Source organism: Maylandia zebra, linkage group LG14 (genome assembly GCF_041146795.1).
Source record: "Maylandia zebra isolate NMK-2024a linkage group LG14, Mzebra_GT3a, whole genome shotgun sequence".
Lineage (NCBI taxonomy): Eukaryota > Metazoa > Chordata > Actinopteri > Cichliformes > Cichlidae > Maylandia > Maylandia zebra.
Genome location: NC_135180.1, coordinates 22,952,037 through 22,969,793, shown reverse-complemented (window position 1 = coordinate 22,969,793; position 17,757 = coordinate 22,952,037). Strand labels below are relative to the sequence as shown.

At 42.7% G+C, this 17,757-nt stretch overlaps 1 protein-coding gene across 1 annotated transcript in view; it reads left to right on the top strand.

The window, feature by feature from the left end:
* The window catches only part of arhgap35a (Rho GTPase activating protein 35a), a 61,598-nt gene extending 50,754 nt beyond the window's left edge, over nt 1-10,844 (top strand). The window contains exons 4-7 of the mRNA XM_024804993.2: nt 1,920-1,997; nt 4,091-4,222; nt 5,764-5,869; nt 6,777-10,844. Coding sequence (XP_024660761.2) covers nt 1,920-1,997; nt 4,091-4,222; nt 5,764-5,869; nt 6,777-7,248 — 788 coding nt within the window. The 3' untranslated portion in view covers nt 7,249-10,844. The remainder of the gene's footprint in view (nt 1-1,919; nt 1,998-4,090; nt 4,223-5,763; nt 5,870-6,776) is intronic.
* The last annotated feature ends 6,913 nt before the right edge of the window (nt 10,845-17,757 follow it).

Here is a 17,757-nt window from a genome sequence, read left to right as displayed (position 1 = left end):
AGCGACCGCTCGTCTCCATGGTGAACTATGAAATCAGCCTCTGGGCTGCTGAACCCTGAGAGAGACTGGGATCTGGGCTGATGTGGGATCAGCTGGAGTGGTGTCAGATAGTAACACTCTGCAGAATTGCAGCCTCTAACGCGGCGGGAACATTTATCGCACTCTTGGTTTGTGTGATTGCAGGGCTACAGGCATTTTTGACCATTTGATTGCTCCTGGAAGCTAACAAGTCACCACAGATTAGTGTAGTTTAGGTTTTTGTTCTGGTTTAAAATGTGTGTGCAGTGCTTAAAGGTATATGCACCAAAGCTGACAATAATTCATTTGTTGAATATAAACTGTTTTATGAATTGGAAAAGCCTTAAAAAGGTATATAAGAAAATGTCTGAGGGGGCAGAAAAAAACTTGTTTGTCATAGGGAAATTTTTATTTTTGCCGTGCCCCTGGAGTGATTTTATCAGGAGGACAAGGAATTTTTTTTTTTTCCACCTTCTATAGCCACTAGCTTCTTCTCATTGTCCCCTAACCTCCCTCAGTAGTGTGTTTTGGAGTTTTCCATCCTTCTGGTTAGCCCTCCTTATCTTAATCCCTTTATTTTTTCTCATTCTCTCTTTCATCAGTCTTGACTATGCATCCTCACACTCCCCCAGTGGCCATCCCATCCTCGGGTGCTTTTTCTATTTTGCACCTATCTCTCCCTCACCACACCACTACTACACTGCTCCCTCTCTCCGTATCTGTCCTCCCATCCCTGTTTTCCTAGTGTCTGGCTCGAAAAGCTTTTGTGGGTAATTGATTGGTAGGAGGGGAGGAGATCAATGTTGTATGCCTTGACTGAGAGCTCTCTCATTTCCTCCCTGCCTGTTCCTTTCAGGCCCCATTTTTTTTCTGCCACTCCCCATCTCCTTTACTCCCTCTGGATTGCTCTTTGTCTTCTTAGATTGCCACCAATGTGTCAGCGAATACAGGATTTTAAGGATGTAGATTTGGGGGGGGGAAATATATTAATTAACCAAAATGAAGTGCACTTTCATTTATGCTGGCACTCCATGTGTCTTTCTGTCCCACTTTGGCTTGTTTGCAGTTTTTCCAATTTGTTCATTAGGTGTGTGTGTTCTGGACTACTAGCAAACTTTCTAATATGTAAAGAAAGTGTTTGCCGTAGTTGGTATGAAAAATCAGTGCATTTGTCAAAAATTATAGTAGGTTATATTAGAATAGATTATTGCAGTAAACAGATTATAAAATCCAACAGCCTGACATAATAAGCATTTAATTGGCTACCTCAATCATGTTGCATTAGTGCGCACCTGCTGTGAGCCATTAAAAGTCTGGAAAAACACAAATTTAAACAGTAAGCAATAGGAGCAGTAAGGCTTGTAGGAAAAGTAGCACTCATTGCTACTCTTTTGTCTTGTGTTCGTGGTTTGAGATCTCATGTTTGAGGGATTCATATTTGCTACAATTCTTTATCAGTCTGTTCAGAATGTCAAATCATGACTTTGAATTTTAGCTTGATTTCATTGCTTTTCTTATAAAGTACATATTATTGTGGTTGAGTTTAGGCTGCAAATTGACTTTTAACTTGGAGAGAAAAAGCTTGTGAAAAACAAATTACAATTTCTCATGTTATTTTATAGCATTGTGGCACTAAGATGGCCTGAATTTCTCACAATGGACCAATGGGCTATTAGCAGACCTGCAGGAGTGCTTTATGGGTTTAATAAATTGTGCTAATAGTGTGTTTAGATTGAAGGGGACATAGGCAAAAAGCACAGCCTTCAGTAGCTGTACTTTTTCTCACACAATTCTATGTTATTTCAGCAGCTCCCACGTATAGTTGACACTTGTTGCAAATTAAACATATGAAAATAACTGTGAGCTAATACCATTTCTCTCTTTCTTTCTCTTTCCACCAGGCCTGAACACAGAGGGCATCTACAGGGTCTGTGGGAACAAGGCAGATATGGAGAGCATGCAGCGGCAATTTGAGCAAGGTGTGTTACTTTGTGCCTACTGTACTCACACGTACATGTGCACATATGCCTCAGATGCACACCTACAGGTGTCTGTCTGCTTCTATCTGTTACAATCTTGTATCACCTTAATTAACCTTGGAGCATTAATTCTTCTGAGGGAATTGGCCTTCACTTCCTCTTAGATTACTTCCTCCTCCATCGTCTACCTGCTTCTCTGCGCGCTTGCAGCTTCACTTGGTACAAGAGCCCTCGATGTGTGTCTCCATGCATGTGGCTGTCTGGTGTGGGCAGTTAATTGCCTGCAGATTGGTTTGGTTAATGAAGCTTGCAGCTGCCGAGATAGATGGCGCAGAAAGATGGCTCGTGTGTGTGTGTATTCATGCATCCACGGCTGGTTGAGGTTAAATCCTACTCTGGTAATCAGAGTTGAAACCCAGTGTTGAATCATTCTGAGCCTCAGGCTGATGGGACAAGACAATTACAGGTGAAGCTACAGCGCAGGTGTCTCATAGCAGTGCTGAAGATGGCACTTCGTCACTTCCACGAAGATTCAGATAACTCATCACAGGTGAAGCAGCATCAGAAGCTCTATGCTTGGAAACTCTAAAAGTGGGAGCTCAAATCAGACTTTCAAGAACTTGTTAAACTGAAGCTGTGAGACTTGTCTGTTTTGCCTCTTTTTTTCTGCACATACTACCTTTGTAAAGTAACAAGTTATCAGAAAATGGCTTTTTTAATTAAGTCTCCCACACACACGCTCTCTGGGAGAGTGGTGCTCTATTGGTTTCTTTCTTTGCTCAAATTAACTTTACAATTATCTGTCGTTGATTGTTCTATTTAACTATGTTTATTAACTAAAATGATTTGTGGTACATCAACAGAGATGCTATTTGATATAGTTTACTTTGATATTTATATCAAGTAAACTATGAAGTGAGAAGTCTGTTTGGCCAGCCTTGTCTCTAAGATGTGTGACACTGGAAGCATCTAGGAAAATTGGCATTATGAAGACCTAGCAAATTGAAGTGCATCATCATATTAAACAAAAATTATTTATATCATCTCCCATTATTTCTACAAGGCACTGCTGTTAATGGGAATAGATCTCGGAAAGTTTGAAATATTGGGTAAGGTTTACAAGATGATACTGAAACCTGCTATGATCTATGGTTTGGACAGGAGGTGGAACTGCAGGTGGCTGGGTTAAACAGGCTAAGATTTTCACTGGGAGTGACGAGGAAGGACAAGATTAGTAATGAGTACATCAGAGAATCATCTCAGCAAGAATGACCTGGTTTAGACAAGTGCAGAGGAGGGATGGTGAATATATTGGACAAAGGATGTTAAAGATGGAGCTGCCAGGCAGGAAGAAAATAGAAATACCACAGAGAAGGTTTATGAATGTAGTGATATCGTGATATGAAGAGGATTGGTGTGACAGAAGGGGATGCTAGCGATTGGGTGAGACGAAGATGGACCCCTAAAAGGAGCAGCCCAAAAAAAAAAAGAATAAGCTGCCATTCAAGATTGCATTATGTCATATGCTGCTGTATTGAATTTGTGTAGTTTTATATTCAAAGGTGAGTACAATGAGCAAAGAAAAAAATAGTAGCACAGAATGAAAAGTTAATCGGTTCCATGGATGCAAAGAAGTATTGATCAAACGTATTGACTGATTGGCCAAAAGGATAACACTGATAATCACACAACAGTGGCATCAGTTCGGTGAATGAATTTTGCACTGGCTAGGCTATATCTTCAAAGACGGCACAAAGAGCCGAAAGACAGTTCAGCTATTTTTCATAATAGAGATTACTCTCTTTCCCTGCAGCAGAGGGGGACTAAATAATGAGGAAAACAATAAATATGTATGCATCCCTACGTGGTACCATTTTGTTCACTGTCCTCAAATGTATTAAATTGCCTTCTTTTACTTGTGTGGTCCAGGGATAAAGCATTGATCTCATGATACCGGCGTGATGACTAGATGAAATTAGAAGAGTTATTTTTTCTTATACATTCTATGCATGCACAGTTGGGATGTATATATTTGGCATACATCTGTCTTGCATTTAAAATGTCGAATTTCCCTTTCATTTTTTTCCCCTTAGACCACAGCCTCGATCTGGTGGAGAAAGACTTCACCATCAACACAGTGGCAGGTGCCATGAAGGCCTTCTTCTCTGAGCTACCTGACCCTCTGGTGCCCTACAGCATGCAGACAGAGCTGGTGGAGGCCTTCAGTAAGTCCTGGGGCTGTGGGGACGGTGAGGTTGAGGCATGTGTGGGGAATTCTGCACTAAAACCCGAGGATGGATTGGATTTTGCCTGAAATCCTTTCCCCTTCATTGTAACTTTTCTTTAACCTAACAAGCAATACTCCTGCAATCCAAATCCACCCATGGGGAGAATTGGATTTGTCACTTGGTAAAGGGCTGGAAACGGGAGGAGGAGAAATGGATGGAGGGGAGAATATTTAAGGCTTTGAGAAGGAGGATACGGGGCTGATTGCGCAGCGTGATGAGGGATGCAGGAGCACTAGGGTCTGGATGAAGTCATGAGAAAATATGTTAGATAAACGAGAGTGCCCCTGCCCTCTCCACAGCCTCGCTTTTTCTCTTTGTGTCCTGTAATCTGTCAGAATGGCGATTTAAAGCATAGCTTAGTCTTGCATCACGCCAGAGAGATTTAACCCTGGGCTGTGAGGCTGCTGTCACTCACCGAGCTCTGCATCCCATGTCTTTGAGTGTGTGTGTGTTTGTTTTCTAACGCCCCCAGCGTGACCTTTCAGCTGTGACAGAGACCTGATAAAGCTCCTGCAGTCTGTACCACAATAGAGGAAAAGAAGTGAGGGTGAAAGAAGAAGAAAAATTATGGTAGAGTTGGAGATGAGAAAGGCGTCATTTGTGGAAAATAGCAAATTGGGGTTAGCAGAGAGGTGGAGAAAAAGGCGACGGAGAGAAAAGCTGGTGGGTGGATTTTTGGTGGATATTGTCATGGTGACATTACTTTAAATAAGCTGTAAGGAACTCGAGTTAAGTTTTGATCGCTCGTGATGGATGTAGAGCGGGAGGAAACTGTGACTGTGTAAAGTCGTTCGGTCCCAGATCTGTTTTTGATCCGCACTGACCTCATTGTGGGAATACAAACTCAGATTGTGCGACTGTAAATCATGTTTGTGATGTGCAGGAGAACATCTGCTGTTTCTCGCTGCTGCTCTCTGCCTCACTCACGCACACACACACACACAAACTCCCGCACTCTCAATGGACTGTGTTAGCCGGTGACGTCAGTTTGTCTGACTCACTCCTCACTGCCATCAGGCTTAACACACCCTGAGTGTGTGTCAGTGTGCGAGTGTGTGTGTGTGTGTGTGTTGCTGTAAGCTGCAGGACACTGTAATGGGTGTATGCATGGTGTATTTCTGCTGCAGTGTGTGCGGTCCTTGTCCAATGGGGTTTTTTTTTTTGTTTTTTTTTATATATTATTTTTATGAATCTAGTCTGGAGTCCGTTCAAATATTTTTGATTTTGTCAGGGAGAAAATTTTATATTAGGATTAAATCAATGTGTCCTGCACAGACCTCTGCTTTTAGAGCTGAAATTGCCTCCCCATGCTCTTCAAGCTCTCTGCTATTCAGTTGTGCTCTCCCCATCCCTTCCTAATCTTTCTTTACTCTCCACTCGCTCTCCCCTGACATCTTCTCCTCAGATTCTTCTAATCTTGTCTTTCAGCCACTTTTCTCCCTTCTGCTAACCTCCCGTCTCTCTTTGCCACCATTCAGAGATCAACGACAGGGAGCAGCGCTTCCAGACGATGAAGGATGTTCTGCGCCGCTTCCCTAAGGAGAATTATGAGGTCTTCAAATATGTCATCAGCCACTTGAACAAGTGAGTGAACGGTGGGGGTCAGATGACTTCTGGCGACTGTGCTGACTACACCACTGGTCAGACAGTCAAGTGACCCAAGGGTGATATCAGTGTGATGAGCTTACTGATGAACAGAGGTTTTACTCAGTCTGAGAAATGATCGTCATTAATGCCGTGGTCACGTTATCTCTATTTTGAAATGGAGGGTAGTGGATGTTACATTTTAATTTATGTAATAAATGAATAATTCTGTTATCAGCATGTGTCAGGAAAACTGAAACCTGAATTCAAAAGTGTATATAAAATAGTGGCCATCGACCTGAGGGCCTAACCCCCTCTAAAGGTGACAGGATGATTAAATAAAAAAGAAGGGGCATATCAGTTATTAAAAAAATAAGGTTATTTTACAGTTTGGGCTTTCTTTATCTTATCAAGAGACAGTTTCACCTCTACATGGTTGTAAATTGAGAGACTCTTGAACTTCACATCATAAGAAAAAAACGTAATTATATTCTGTGAGATTCTAAACTCAAAATTTGTGAAACACGCTCATGCTCTGAAGGACCTTATCAGATCCTGGGCCAATTCAAGATTTAAGACATAAAATAAAACACTGATTTTGATTAGGTGCATGTGCATAACCAATGTCACCATGTTCCTGTTGACAGTGGTGTGATGTTGTCGATGCAACCTAGCGAAGTGAAGCAATGTCATTCCTTTACATAAACAAATAATAATGTGTGCAATCTGTTCACTGGAACTGTGTTGGTTTACTTTTATGTATGATTTATGTTTGTTTTCAAAATAATGAGTTTTTCTCTAGAAACTTTGAGTTTTATCAAAAATGTTTCCTACAGATATTTGGGGGGGGGGGGGTAGCCTGCCGACAATGATCATATAATTTCACTTCTTTCTTTCTGTTTTCCAGGGTGAGCCAGAACAACAAGATGAACTTGATGACCAGTGAGAACTTGTCCATCTGTTTCTGGCCCACGCTCATGAGACCAGACTTCACCACCATGGATGCTCTGACTGCTACCCGCACCTACCAGACAATCATCGAGAGCTTCATCCAACAGTGTGCATACTTCTTCTACAATCAGCCACTGGCTGACGGCCTCCCTGGCTCCCCCACAGCTACGCTCTCCGGAGGAGGAACCTCTGCCTACTCCTGCATGGCTGGAGGCTACTCATCCTCAACAGCTCCGTCCCCAACTCCCTACGTCCTCCCTGCCACTCCACCTGTTATTCCTCACTATGGTCCTCCTATCCACCATCATTCCCATCAGCATCAGTCCCCATCCCATTCCCCGCCTCCTACTCCCCAGTCGCCGCTCCCGGCCCTGCTGCCGCCCTCCCTGCACCCGCATCACCCCCCGACAGAGCAACACACACTGTGAATCAGGGATCAAGGGAAAGCGGAGGGGGAAAAAGCAGAAGGATAACAAGATTCAGTTTAAAGGTTTCAGAATGAGAGATTTTGAAGTTTTGGGAACGATGTGAAGGAGATGAATTGAAGTAGGAAGTTGGGAGAGAGCGAGTGAGATGCAGTATGTACAGGGAGAAGAAGGGGGGCATTTATTTCAGCCTTCAGTGCTTTCAGAAAAACGGACACACAGAAGCCAGGAAGGAGAAACACTGAGGAGCCTTTGAACTGACAGTATGATCTTTCTCCCTCCCTGCCACTTTATCCCTTTCTGTCTCTCAGTCTCACTTCATCTAGATCTGCCCTCCTTGCCTTATAGCAAATCTACAGACAAACAGGCGAATGAAGAGTCAGATGTATCAGTAATTGTTAAAGGGACTCAGGGAGGGACTAAGAAGTAAATTACAAGGGTGAATGTGTAGTCCTTTATGTTGGGATTGCTTCAGCGTACACACAACCATGCACTTAATGCAAACACCCAGTGGCCAGTGTGCCTCCAACAGCCATTCTCCTCAGTCCCTTAGCTTCTGATTGTGCTGGGAAATTTGGTGGCCTGCACACGTTTGTTTTTTCATTTTTTTTTTTTTTTTTTTTCTGCAAATCAATCCACCTGCTGTATGTAATTGGAGGCTGCATCTGAGACAAAGTGGATAAGAGAGCCTGAACACACACATTTGTTTCTTTCACCACTGTACAGAGGACTTGAGCAAGAGACACGAGTTGCTGCTCACCCAACAGGATGTTCTCCTCGATCACAAATTCCTATCTGTCAACCCTTTACTCTGCCGCACACACACACACAGACAAAATCAGTTTTAGTTGAGGCAGTACGCCAAGCACATTTAAAAAAAAAAAAAAAAAAAAAAAAAAAAAAAAAAAAAAAAAAAAACTCACCCGACTGGATCTACTGGGCAGCAAATTAGAGCAAAGGATTGTGGGCACTGTGCTGTCTATGCATTTTTGGGAAGGCTCCTCCCACTCTCTGTCACTTTGAACTTCATCCTCATGCTCTGTTCTCGTAAACACAAACAGCTTAAAATGTGATTATTTTATTTTATTTGGTGAAAGCCTTCAGTCAACGTTCCCATTACCACTGTCCCCATTTGTTTTTATTATGTTGTTCATTTATGAAAAATCCCAGCCGAACTGGCAACTAGTGTAATGTGTGGCTGGCTGGCTGGCTGCTTCCCTGAGCACACCTGTATCCCTGACGTTTTGTTGAAATTCCCTGCATTAGACAGAGAGTGGAAATAATTCCAGGTTTGGATCCCCGCCTGTCATGTTTCTTCTTTCACGCTGTGGTGGATTCACGAGTGAGCTGGTGCTGCAGTTTTCATACCAAGGACCTTGTTCATAAAGCACTTTTCTGAGCACTTTTAAGGCACATTTTAAATTGGAGCTGCCATAACATGACAGCCACTGTTCACTTTATTGTCAGTCCACCCTACTGTCTCTTTCTGAGAGCACACCACTGACATCTAGAGGAAGAAATGGGTATTGCCGTTGCTTCCACTGCTGCATGGGCGTAGCATCCTTCTCCTACTGTGGTTTGTGTTGCTTCAGATTCTCTCTTAGGTGCAATTGTCAAGAATAATCTGTCAAGTAGGTTAAACTTAAGTGTAAAATTATAAATTAAGCAACTGTGGCAGTTTTAAATCTGGTAAAAATCAGTTGAGATTACATAGATCCTAACAGTGGAACCGCAAAGCATGTGGCCACATTGCAGTTGGTTAAGCATGCAGTGAATGAAATTGCCTTTGTGTCTTTAGTTGTTAGTCCCCTGTGGGCACCGACTCAACATTCAGCCCTTTGTAAAGGAGTTCATTCCACTACCCAGAAGTTATTTTAGAGAAAGAATATGAAGCCTTAGAGACTGAGGCACAATGTAGCATTACATGCAAGAAATAAGAGCTGGAAGTAAGGCTCAAGCCTTGAGAGGTGGGAGGCTTTTTATCCTTGGAAATTATTGGTAACCGCTGCTCTAGGCCCCAGCGTGTTGTCCTCTCATGAGACAGTGTTTAGAGACATGTCTCTAAAACAAAGATTAAAACCTGCTCTTGGTGGACGCAAAATGTAATTTGCAAGAGTGCAACCACTACGCCAAACTCCCTCCATCGTGACTGTTACGCCGCCGCTTCCCCTCGTCATTCGCTGTCCAAGAGACAGTTGGGTCCGTGAGAGACAGCAGACAGAACAGACAGTCCATTCATCCGTCTGCATGACTCGAATGAATTCCTCTGCTCACAGCCTGCTGTTACCGTAGAAACCAGCAAGATGGGGCTCGAGGAGAATTGCTGAGCCCCGATCGAAGCAGGTTTTGCAGTGCGTGTGCATTCATGCACGTGCTTTGAGTTTGAGTAAGAATGTGAAGTTATGTGTGTTAATGTTAAGCAGATGCTCACTGAGGTCACCTGCTCTGTTTGACACTAAATTGCATCTTTGCGCGTCTCTCTCTCTCTGCCCAAAGATATAAGAAAAAAAACATTCAGCTTAAAGGAGCTTTTATCAGTCCACACTACCTATTTACTGCGTGTGTGTGAGTGTATGTACAGTTTGTGTGTAAGAGTGTGTGTTTGAGCAGGTCGGAGCTAACATGCTAGCAAGCGTTGCTTGGCAAATGGCCAGACACCAGTGTGATCCCACCAAACGTGAAGGAGAGGAATGCAGCTCCTCTCGCGGTCATTACCCAACTGTGTAACCCTGTTAGCTCGTCCAGATTACACACACTGATCCTCAGTGAAAGTGTGAGAGAGAATGGGGAGGGGGGAGCGAGAGGGAGGGAAGACAGACAGCAAACTGGTGAATGGGATCTTTATTTGGGAGACGGAGGGAAGAAGGAGGGGTGACCACTGGTACTTGTGTGTGAACGCCGGCCAGTGGCGTTCCCTGTGTATATCAATGTGTTAATACTGAACTGACTGTGAGGCAGCCAAAGACTGGAGGGGAAAAAAGGGTTGAGTGAGAGATGGGAAGCAAAAGTGACAGTTTAGGAGAACATTGGATAATTAAAAAAAATTGAAAATGTGACTTTGAGCGATAATTTGTGGCTGCATTGCTTTCCTTTTTCTTGTTTTTTTTTTTTTCTTTTTTGCAACAATGGTGACAGATGTCTGTTAAGTTAAATTCAGAAACAAGCAAAGCTATATTCAAATGGTTGTTTATTGGTATGTTAGGGGGTCTAACACTTTTCCCTTTAGTCAGTGGTGATAGAGAAAGTTTCTTTTTATGGTTTATTTTATTAATTAAAAAAAAGAAGCATTTTTAACAATTTCTTGATGAACGATTGAGAGACCAGCCCAGTATAGTGCATGATTTCTTCCGGACCAAGGAAGTGGGCTCCACCACTCTCACTATTTAAGAGATAATAAAAAAAATATTAAGAAATGATGGGGGGTGGGGTGGAAATGTTACAAAAATAAATAAATGAAGTACTGTAAACTGAAATGATAACATCAAACAAAAAAAAAACTCATTATTTACTGAGTATGGTAATTTGTCTCAATGGGAATGGTGTATACAGCAAGGCCTTATGTGATCTGTATCATAGTTAATAAATCAAATCTTGTAAAACTCTCGTCTCCTGTGTCTCTTTATCGGTTTAGTTACGTCATGTGTTAGGAAACCCCAAGCTACCATAACAGCCCAGATATTTCAACTGGTGAATCCTCTCTTAATAAAGCTTTGTCGTAAGAAATGAAAAAAATAAAAACGGTGTCATAGAAATTAATTCTATTAACTACAGACTGTGGTAAATATTTACAATCATTAATAGCTCTCAGTGACCAAGAAGGTGTGTGATTGGTCAAATGTTATGGGTGTACTTGTGTCCAGATGGTGTTTGGGTTATTTCTGTCAACATTTTAAAGCCTTAAAGTGTTAAAACTGACTATTAAGTTTATTCACATAACACCATAGGGATAAATCATAAGAATTCCAATCTAAAAATAATGTCATTCAGTTTGAAACAGAGGTAATGCTCACGTTTCATCTATTTTTGTAGGCTGTTGGATAATTATGGTGGTGCTCAACAAAAATGCTGCTTTATTTAAATGGGGTATTTGAACAAAGCTGTAGTTAAAGGAGGAAGGAAGGAAGCTGACGACTAAACCAGTGGATATTAAGTGAGCTGGTAGTTTACCTGTCTATGTCTGCAAGTGTTGTGATTTGATGCCAAAGAGAGCTATGATCACCACAGAAAAGTGGTCTCGTGAACTGAAGCTAAATATGAATCTAGTGCACCTTTATAAAGACAGACAGTGCTGTTATAAACATATAAAAACACCAGCAAAGACATTTCACATTTCAACAAGAAATGTCAGGATGGAGAAAAGTACAGTCTTTTATAGAAGACAGCTTTTTGGTATATTATAATGCAGTTTAGCAGAAGTATACTTATACCATGGGCTAAAAAAAAAAAAAGAGTTTAGTTTCACACAAATCTCTGTACCACAGTCTGATGCTCTGCTCTTTCTGCACACTGCTGAGGGACACTTAAGTCACAGGGGGACGGGGACAAGGTCACAGCAGCCCACAGGACCTTCCTGGATCCTGTGAGAGCGGCCCAAGAGAGGCTCGGTCTGTGCCATTTCAGGGTGATGTAAGAACTCTGGTCCCTGTGTGGCCGATGTGAAGGCCTCACTGCCATTTCATGGTGCCCTCATCTGACCTTTTCATTGAGTCAAACCAAAGGAAATCCATGTCCATGACCTTTGTGGTGCATCGCTCCATTCTGGCACAGTAAGAAAAAAAAAGAGCAGCTGATTAGGAATGAAAAGGGCAGGCCTGTGTGCACACAGGACACACGACCCATGAACTCTAACCTTTAAGAAGCACCATGAGGGAGAGAGTGCTCTGGGATGTGATTGGAAGTCAAATATGTGGACTGTCAACATTGCTTGACAAGCCAATGTTGCGTTCACGGAGATTTGCACGGTTTCGAACCCAACCTTTGCCTTTTCTTTACCCGGCTGCACTGATCTAATGTTCCACTTTGTTTTAGTAAAGCGATCCTCCTCCTCTTCCTTGCGCATACGCAAGCGCACCACTAGGAGGCTGACTTGTCTCACGCTACCAACCATCCACCTCTCTGCTTACTGTATCTGGGTAAACGAAGCAAAAGCAGTGAGCGCGGATCTAATTGATTGTGTCAAGATTTGGGTGTCAGCGGTGAGAAGGCACTTTAATCCCGCGCTCGCAGCGAGATGGATGCGAGAAACGAGCATCTGAAGACTTTTCTCACTGACTTCCTCTCTCACAGTCTGAAGTTGGGGGAGGAAACAGGTTTGACTAAACTCCAGAGATTGTGAGAGGAGAGGGAGGCGGTGGCGGGAGGGGGTGCTCAGCAAAGTAAGCCTCGGAATAAAGACAAAAGAACTTAATATAAAGTCATTGTTAGTCTGCGTTAGAGACGTGATGCTTTTTCCGCGCGGCGCATTGGCCTAAAAGTTCTGAGGCAGAAGGAAAAGATTGTGGATGGGGATGAGGAGGAGGAGGAAGGCGACATATATGGAGAAAAGAGACTGGTCTTATGATAAGTCGAGGCACGTATCTCCGCTCAACCGTGTCTTTCTGGGCTCGGAGCGCGCAGCTGCGGCGGCGGGTATTGAATTCAGATGCGACCTGTCTCTCCGCTCGGGCCGCTACAGGTGGAAATGCTCTTATCAATACAGACTGTCCGAGCCTGACTGCGGCCCGATCCGTCTCATTGACGATTTTAGGTGCCCCTGCCCTGCCTCTCCTCCCCTAGGAGCCCAATTGATTAATGTCTGGGTCACAGTGGTATTTCCATATTGATACCTCGATTGATGATGGCGCTTCAGGAACAAGCCATATTGACCAGCTGAAGAGTGATACGTTTCAAACTGTTTGGCGGAGGTATTTATGTGTAATGGGTATAACGTGGGTGAAAGCGGAGGATATCCATGATGTGCAAATGTGTATATATGACCCATTCATGCTGATTATCCTGTGTGTATGTGTGACGCATGGAGGGGGAAAATCAATATTCCCACAATAAAAAACAGCCTGTTATAGCTACTCTTACTGCCAGTACTTATAAAGGATTGATAAGTGAGTAAAATGTAGTGTGTATGAGATGAGCTAAGAGATCAGATCCTATAAATACGCCTTACATTTTCACTGATCACAGAACAATGAGGAAAACATATTAGGATACATGGGATATGCTGATTAAAAAACATTCAAATGTCTGAAAGTAAGTCAAAGTTCTGTGTGCATGCTAGCATACATTTAATTAGCTTTTTATGAAATGAGGATCTACATAATGTAAATGTCTGCTAAGACAACTCTGGGCTTCCTGAGAGGGATTTAATATGCATTCATGCACTTAACAACTTTTTGCATATCATATCACAGTCAAAGTGACCACAGGCCAGGGAGGCCAGGGTCACACAAAGGGGCCCTTCAAAAAACAAACAAAAAAAAAAAAACACGGCTTATAAGGGGTGACATTAAATTTTTATAACTCCAAATGTTGGCTTAAGTTAGGTTTAACTCCAATCAGCAGCATTTGTCTGCTACAAAAGAAGAAGGCGGTGAGAAAAACACGTGCCAATCAGTAATTTGATAAATGGCTTATTACAGCTAGATGAGACAGCTAACCGAGCTTCAAATAAGCTAAATCATCTGTGCCCAATTTGTAAGTGCATCTTTAAGAGAGGCGGGGATCACTTAGAGGGAAACCAGGGAACACTGAAAGAAGAAGCAACAGCTGTCACGCGGTTACAGTGCTACAAAATGTCATGAAGCCCGGTGCGAGTTTTGTTGCCACATTTTGCCATTCTGAATTTCCTTCGCCCCATGTTTACACGGCTTTGCCTTTGCAGCTGTGTGATCATATTCCTGCGAGTCCACCATGTTTTTCCAAAAGTGGCTATTTTTTTGGGTTTTTTCTTCATCGTGCCAAGAGCGCGCACCTCATAATACAGAACAACTCCGCCGAGGGCCCGGAGTTGTGAACCCAATTTTGCAGACGCCCTAATTTAAAGCATAGGGAGACAACAACGTGATTCTGTGAGGCTTGTTCTGCTTGTTGTAGAGATTACTTTGGAGGCAGAGGGCATTGTGTGAAGATGATAGTCAGTGAGGAATTTTTAAAAAAGCATTGGGCAGAACTGATCCTACTTTATACTTTGAGGGTCAGTGGTCGAAACAGGCGCTCAGCCTTCAGGTCCTTGTGACAAGGATCAGGGGCCCCAATGTATATCTGCTGATTACATCTCCTGAAGTGGAAAAAATGCAAATAATAAATGTATGAGCAACGTGCTTGTTTTTTTACTTGATTAATTATGCCGTTTAATTCCAGATCCACCACGCTGCTCCACCGTATAATTTCCCAGTGGTCTTGGCTGTTTCTTCTCTCACATGCGCTCTCTCCTTTTTTCTTCATTGCAAAATGAATCATGGATCCAACCGTCTGTACCCGGGGGAGAGCGGCGAGCTGGCGAACGGGCTGACCAATCATGAGCATCAGAGGCAGACACACAGACGCACGGAGCCTTTTGTTGTGCGCCGCGCTCATTGAGTTAGAAGACAACTACGGATTTGGCCGGAAGAAAATTAAAAGATGGAGTGTAAGGAGACCAAATAGCCGACTTCATCCAAGTTCGTCGATCTGTTTTCTCTATTTTGTTACATTAACTCTCCTCCTCCTCCCTCTGTACTTTCCAGCTTATCCAATCAGGCTGACCAGTATGTGTTTATTAGAGTGGGTGGTGGGGTTTCAGTGCCAATCATAATGTCACCTGGTGAGCCGAATGCTCTTCTATTCCCAGCCCGGCCAACCTTCTTTCAGCCTCTTGACAGTTCCAGGTTAGCCCTTTTTCCTCTCTTCCTTGCCCCTCCTCTTCTCTTCCCTCCAGCTTTCCTCTCCAGCTCTCCCAGGGGCCCCACTGAGAATACTGCTCAGATCCAGGCCTCTGAGCCCCAAAGCCGGTCCTAATCCTCTGCATCGATCGTCCTGAGAATTTCCTCCCCTGCACAGCAGGGCCCGCTCACCGGCACTCACACTCCTCGACCCTGAACAGGCAGCACTTTATGGGTAGACACATGGAAAAGGCGCACTGCCTTTGTCTTCTCAGCAGATGGGTCTTGTTGATGTTATGTGTGTTATTAGGCGGTTATGGCAGGCTGTGCTTTGCTCCTGGGAGAACTGATGCTGCTGCCTCTCCAAATTCAGTTAGACTTGTCTGTGACTGGCTTGATGAACTCTCAGTATCTCAAACTGAAACATCTATACTGTTTTCTGACTGCAAGTTGTGTTCCAGTCAGAAATGATTCAAAAGTGAGTCAGAAGGGATTTCCAACTACAAATACACCCGGAGGAAGTGTAGCATGAAAGCAAAAGACATCCAATTTCATTTGTTTGGACAAACACATATTATGGTTCCTTATTCACAAAGGGTTGCCAAAACAGGTAGCTCTGCATATTAATTTGACAGATTTTTATGCTGGATGCACTTCCTGAGGCAACTCTAAAGAAATTTGTGTCTCCTCCCAGCCACGAACCGAGGCTCTTTCATTGGTTAGGCAAATGTGTAAACCACTACACTGTGGAGCCACATCCTCATAGATCCACTGTCTACTGATAAATGTAGTAAACACAAATGAGGCATAACTTTTTTTGTTGTGCAGTATTTTCGTAATTTCAGCAAATGATAATGATAAATAACAATAGACAAATAATAAAGATGAGTCACAATGAGAGATAAAGTATACCTCAACATTTAGATGACAAAGATTTGAAACTCAGAGAGTTTCAGGGGCCCTCCTTAAAACTGAGGTCTCTGTGCTGTTCTTTTTGATACTGGGGTTTGTGGTATCATCACATTAACAACTAAACAGACCTTTAAGATCTTTAGATAAAAAAAAGATTATAAGTTCAATGTTGGAAATCTACATGTATCATCTATCTCTAAGTGACCTGTCTAATTTATCGAAATTTGCTTTCTCCAAAGAAATTCATTCCAAGAACAGGCTTCTTAACACAAAAAGAACCCCTAAATTTCATCTCAGGATCAGCATGTAGCTACATGAACGAGATTATGCACAATTCAACTGGAAAGGCTGTGTACCAAAGAATCCTTTGTTCAAGTAGGAGCATTGCACCTGAACTACTGTTTGTCCGTTGACCATGTAGGCAAACCAGAATACTTGGAGGAATGCGTGCTAGAGAGATGAATCAAAGATAGAGTTGTTCAGTCATAGTAGCAGTAGACATGTTTGGTACAGATCAAAGAACAGCATTTCAGGAGAAGAACCCAATAACAGCTTTGAATCATGGTAGTGGAAATGGGTTGCTTCACTGCCTTAGGGACTGGTAAAAAGGAAGTATAGGCAAGAAACCCTTTAGATATCTCGCAACTAAAGGGATTTGTATAAAGGAGTGGTTAAAAAAAAATCAGTGCCAGAGACTGGTGGGAAAAATACCTTCAAAAAGTGACTTCTGACCACTAGTGTACTTGCATGTCATTTTTAGGCGTGGGTCAAATCTGTCCAAATATGTTCAAGACTCCCACTATTTGCAAATGAAACTGCCTTTTAATGGAGTCAGTGGAAAGACTATAAATTAGCTTGCCTAATGATGTGTACAGGTTTGACAGACCACTGAACAAAAACACTGTAGACTATATGAGTAGAAAACTTATACATAATCAACTGTGGTGTCACTGCTGTCATCTGTAAGGGCAGTGGGGTTAGATCTGACTTGAATGTTGGGAAGCACTGTGTTAGCAACACCAGATAAGTTTGAACGGTGCAGTTCATTGCTGGAAACAGCTACACTTTGAGGAATTTAAAACATAGATCTCCTGGCATAAGGATAGACCGTATTTTCATGCGCAAAGATGGAGTAATGGAAGGTGGTGCATGCTATACAACTCTGCTGGAAGATGAGAAAGTATCATTGCTAGAGGCCTCCTGGGAAAGCTCCAACCAACAGTCTATCCTGCGTAACATACTTGTTCATAATTTATTTACGCGGAAAGCTTCCCTTGAACTCTGCTGTGTGTCTTTTTACTGCAAGTGTGGAGGTTTTCGAGAGGTATTTTCCTGTATTTCTGTGCTCTTGTGAACAAGACCGGCAAGGCTATGTATCCAGTGAAATAGTAGATGATTAGACCTCATGCTTTATTAACACATTTGCTGTGTGGTTGGCATGCTAACTTCATCCCGATCATAAACGAGAGGGAAAATCTGGAACATTTGGCCCTCGTCAAAATTTGACTCCCTGGGCCAGTTAGAGAATCACTTTCTATACTGGCATTTAACACCAAGTACAGATGGTAATGTATCAATACTCTTTTTAACGGCGCTCAGAGCCACATTGGTGAATCAGCACGAGGAATATATCTGGCAATATCAGTTTGCAGCCCTTCTTGGGTAAATAATTTCTGTTCAATTGGGGTTTGGTACATTCTCACAATATACTGCAGAGTCATCTTTAATCTGCATTTGGATTTTATTG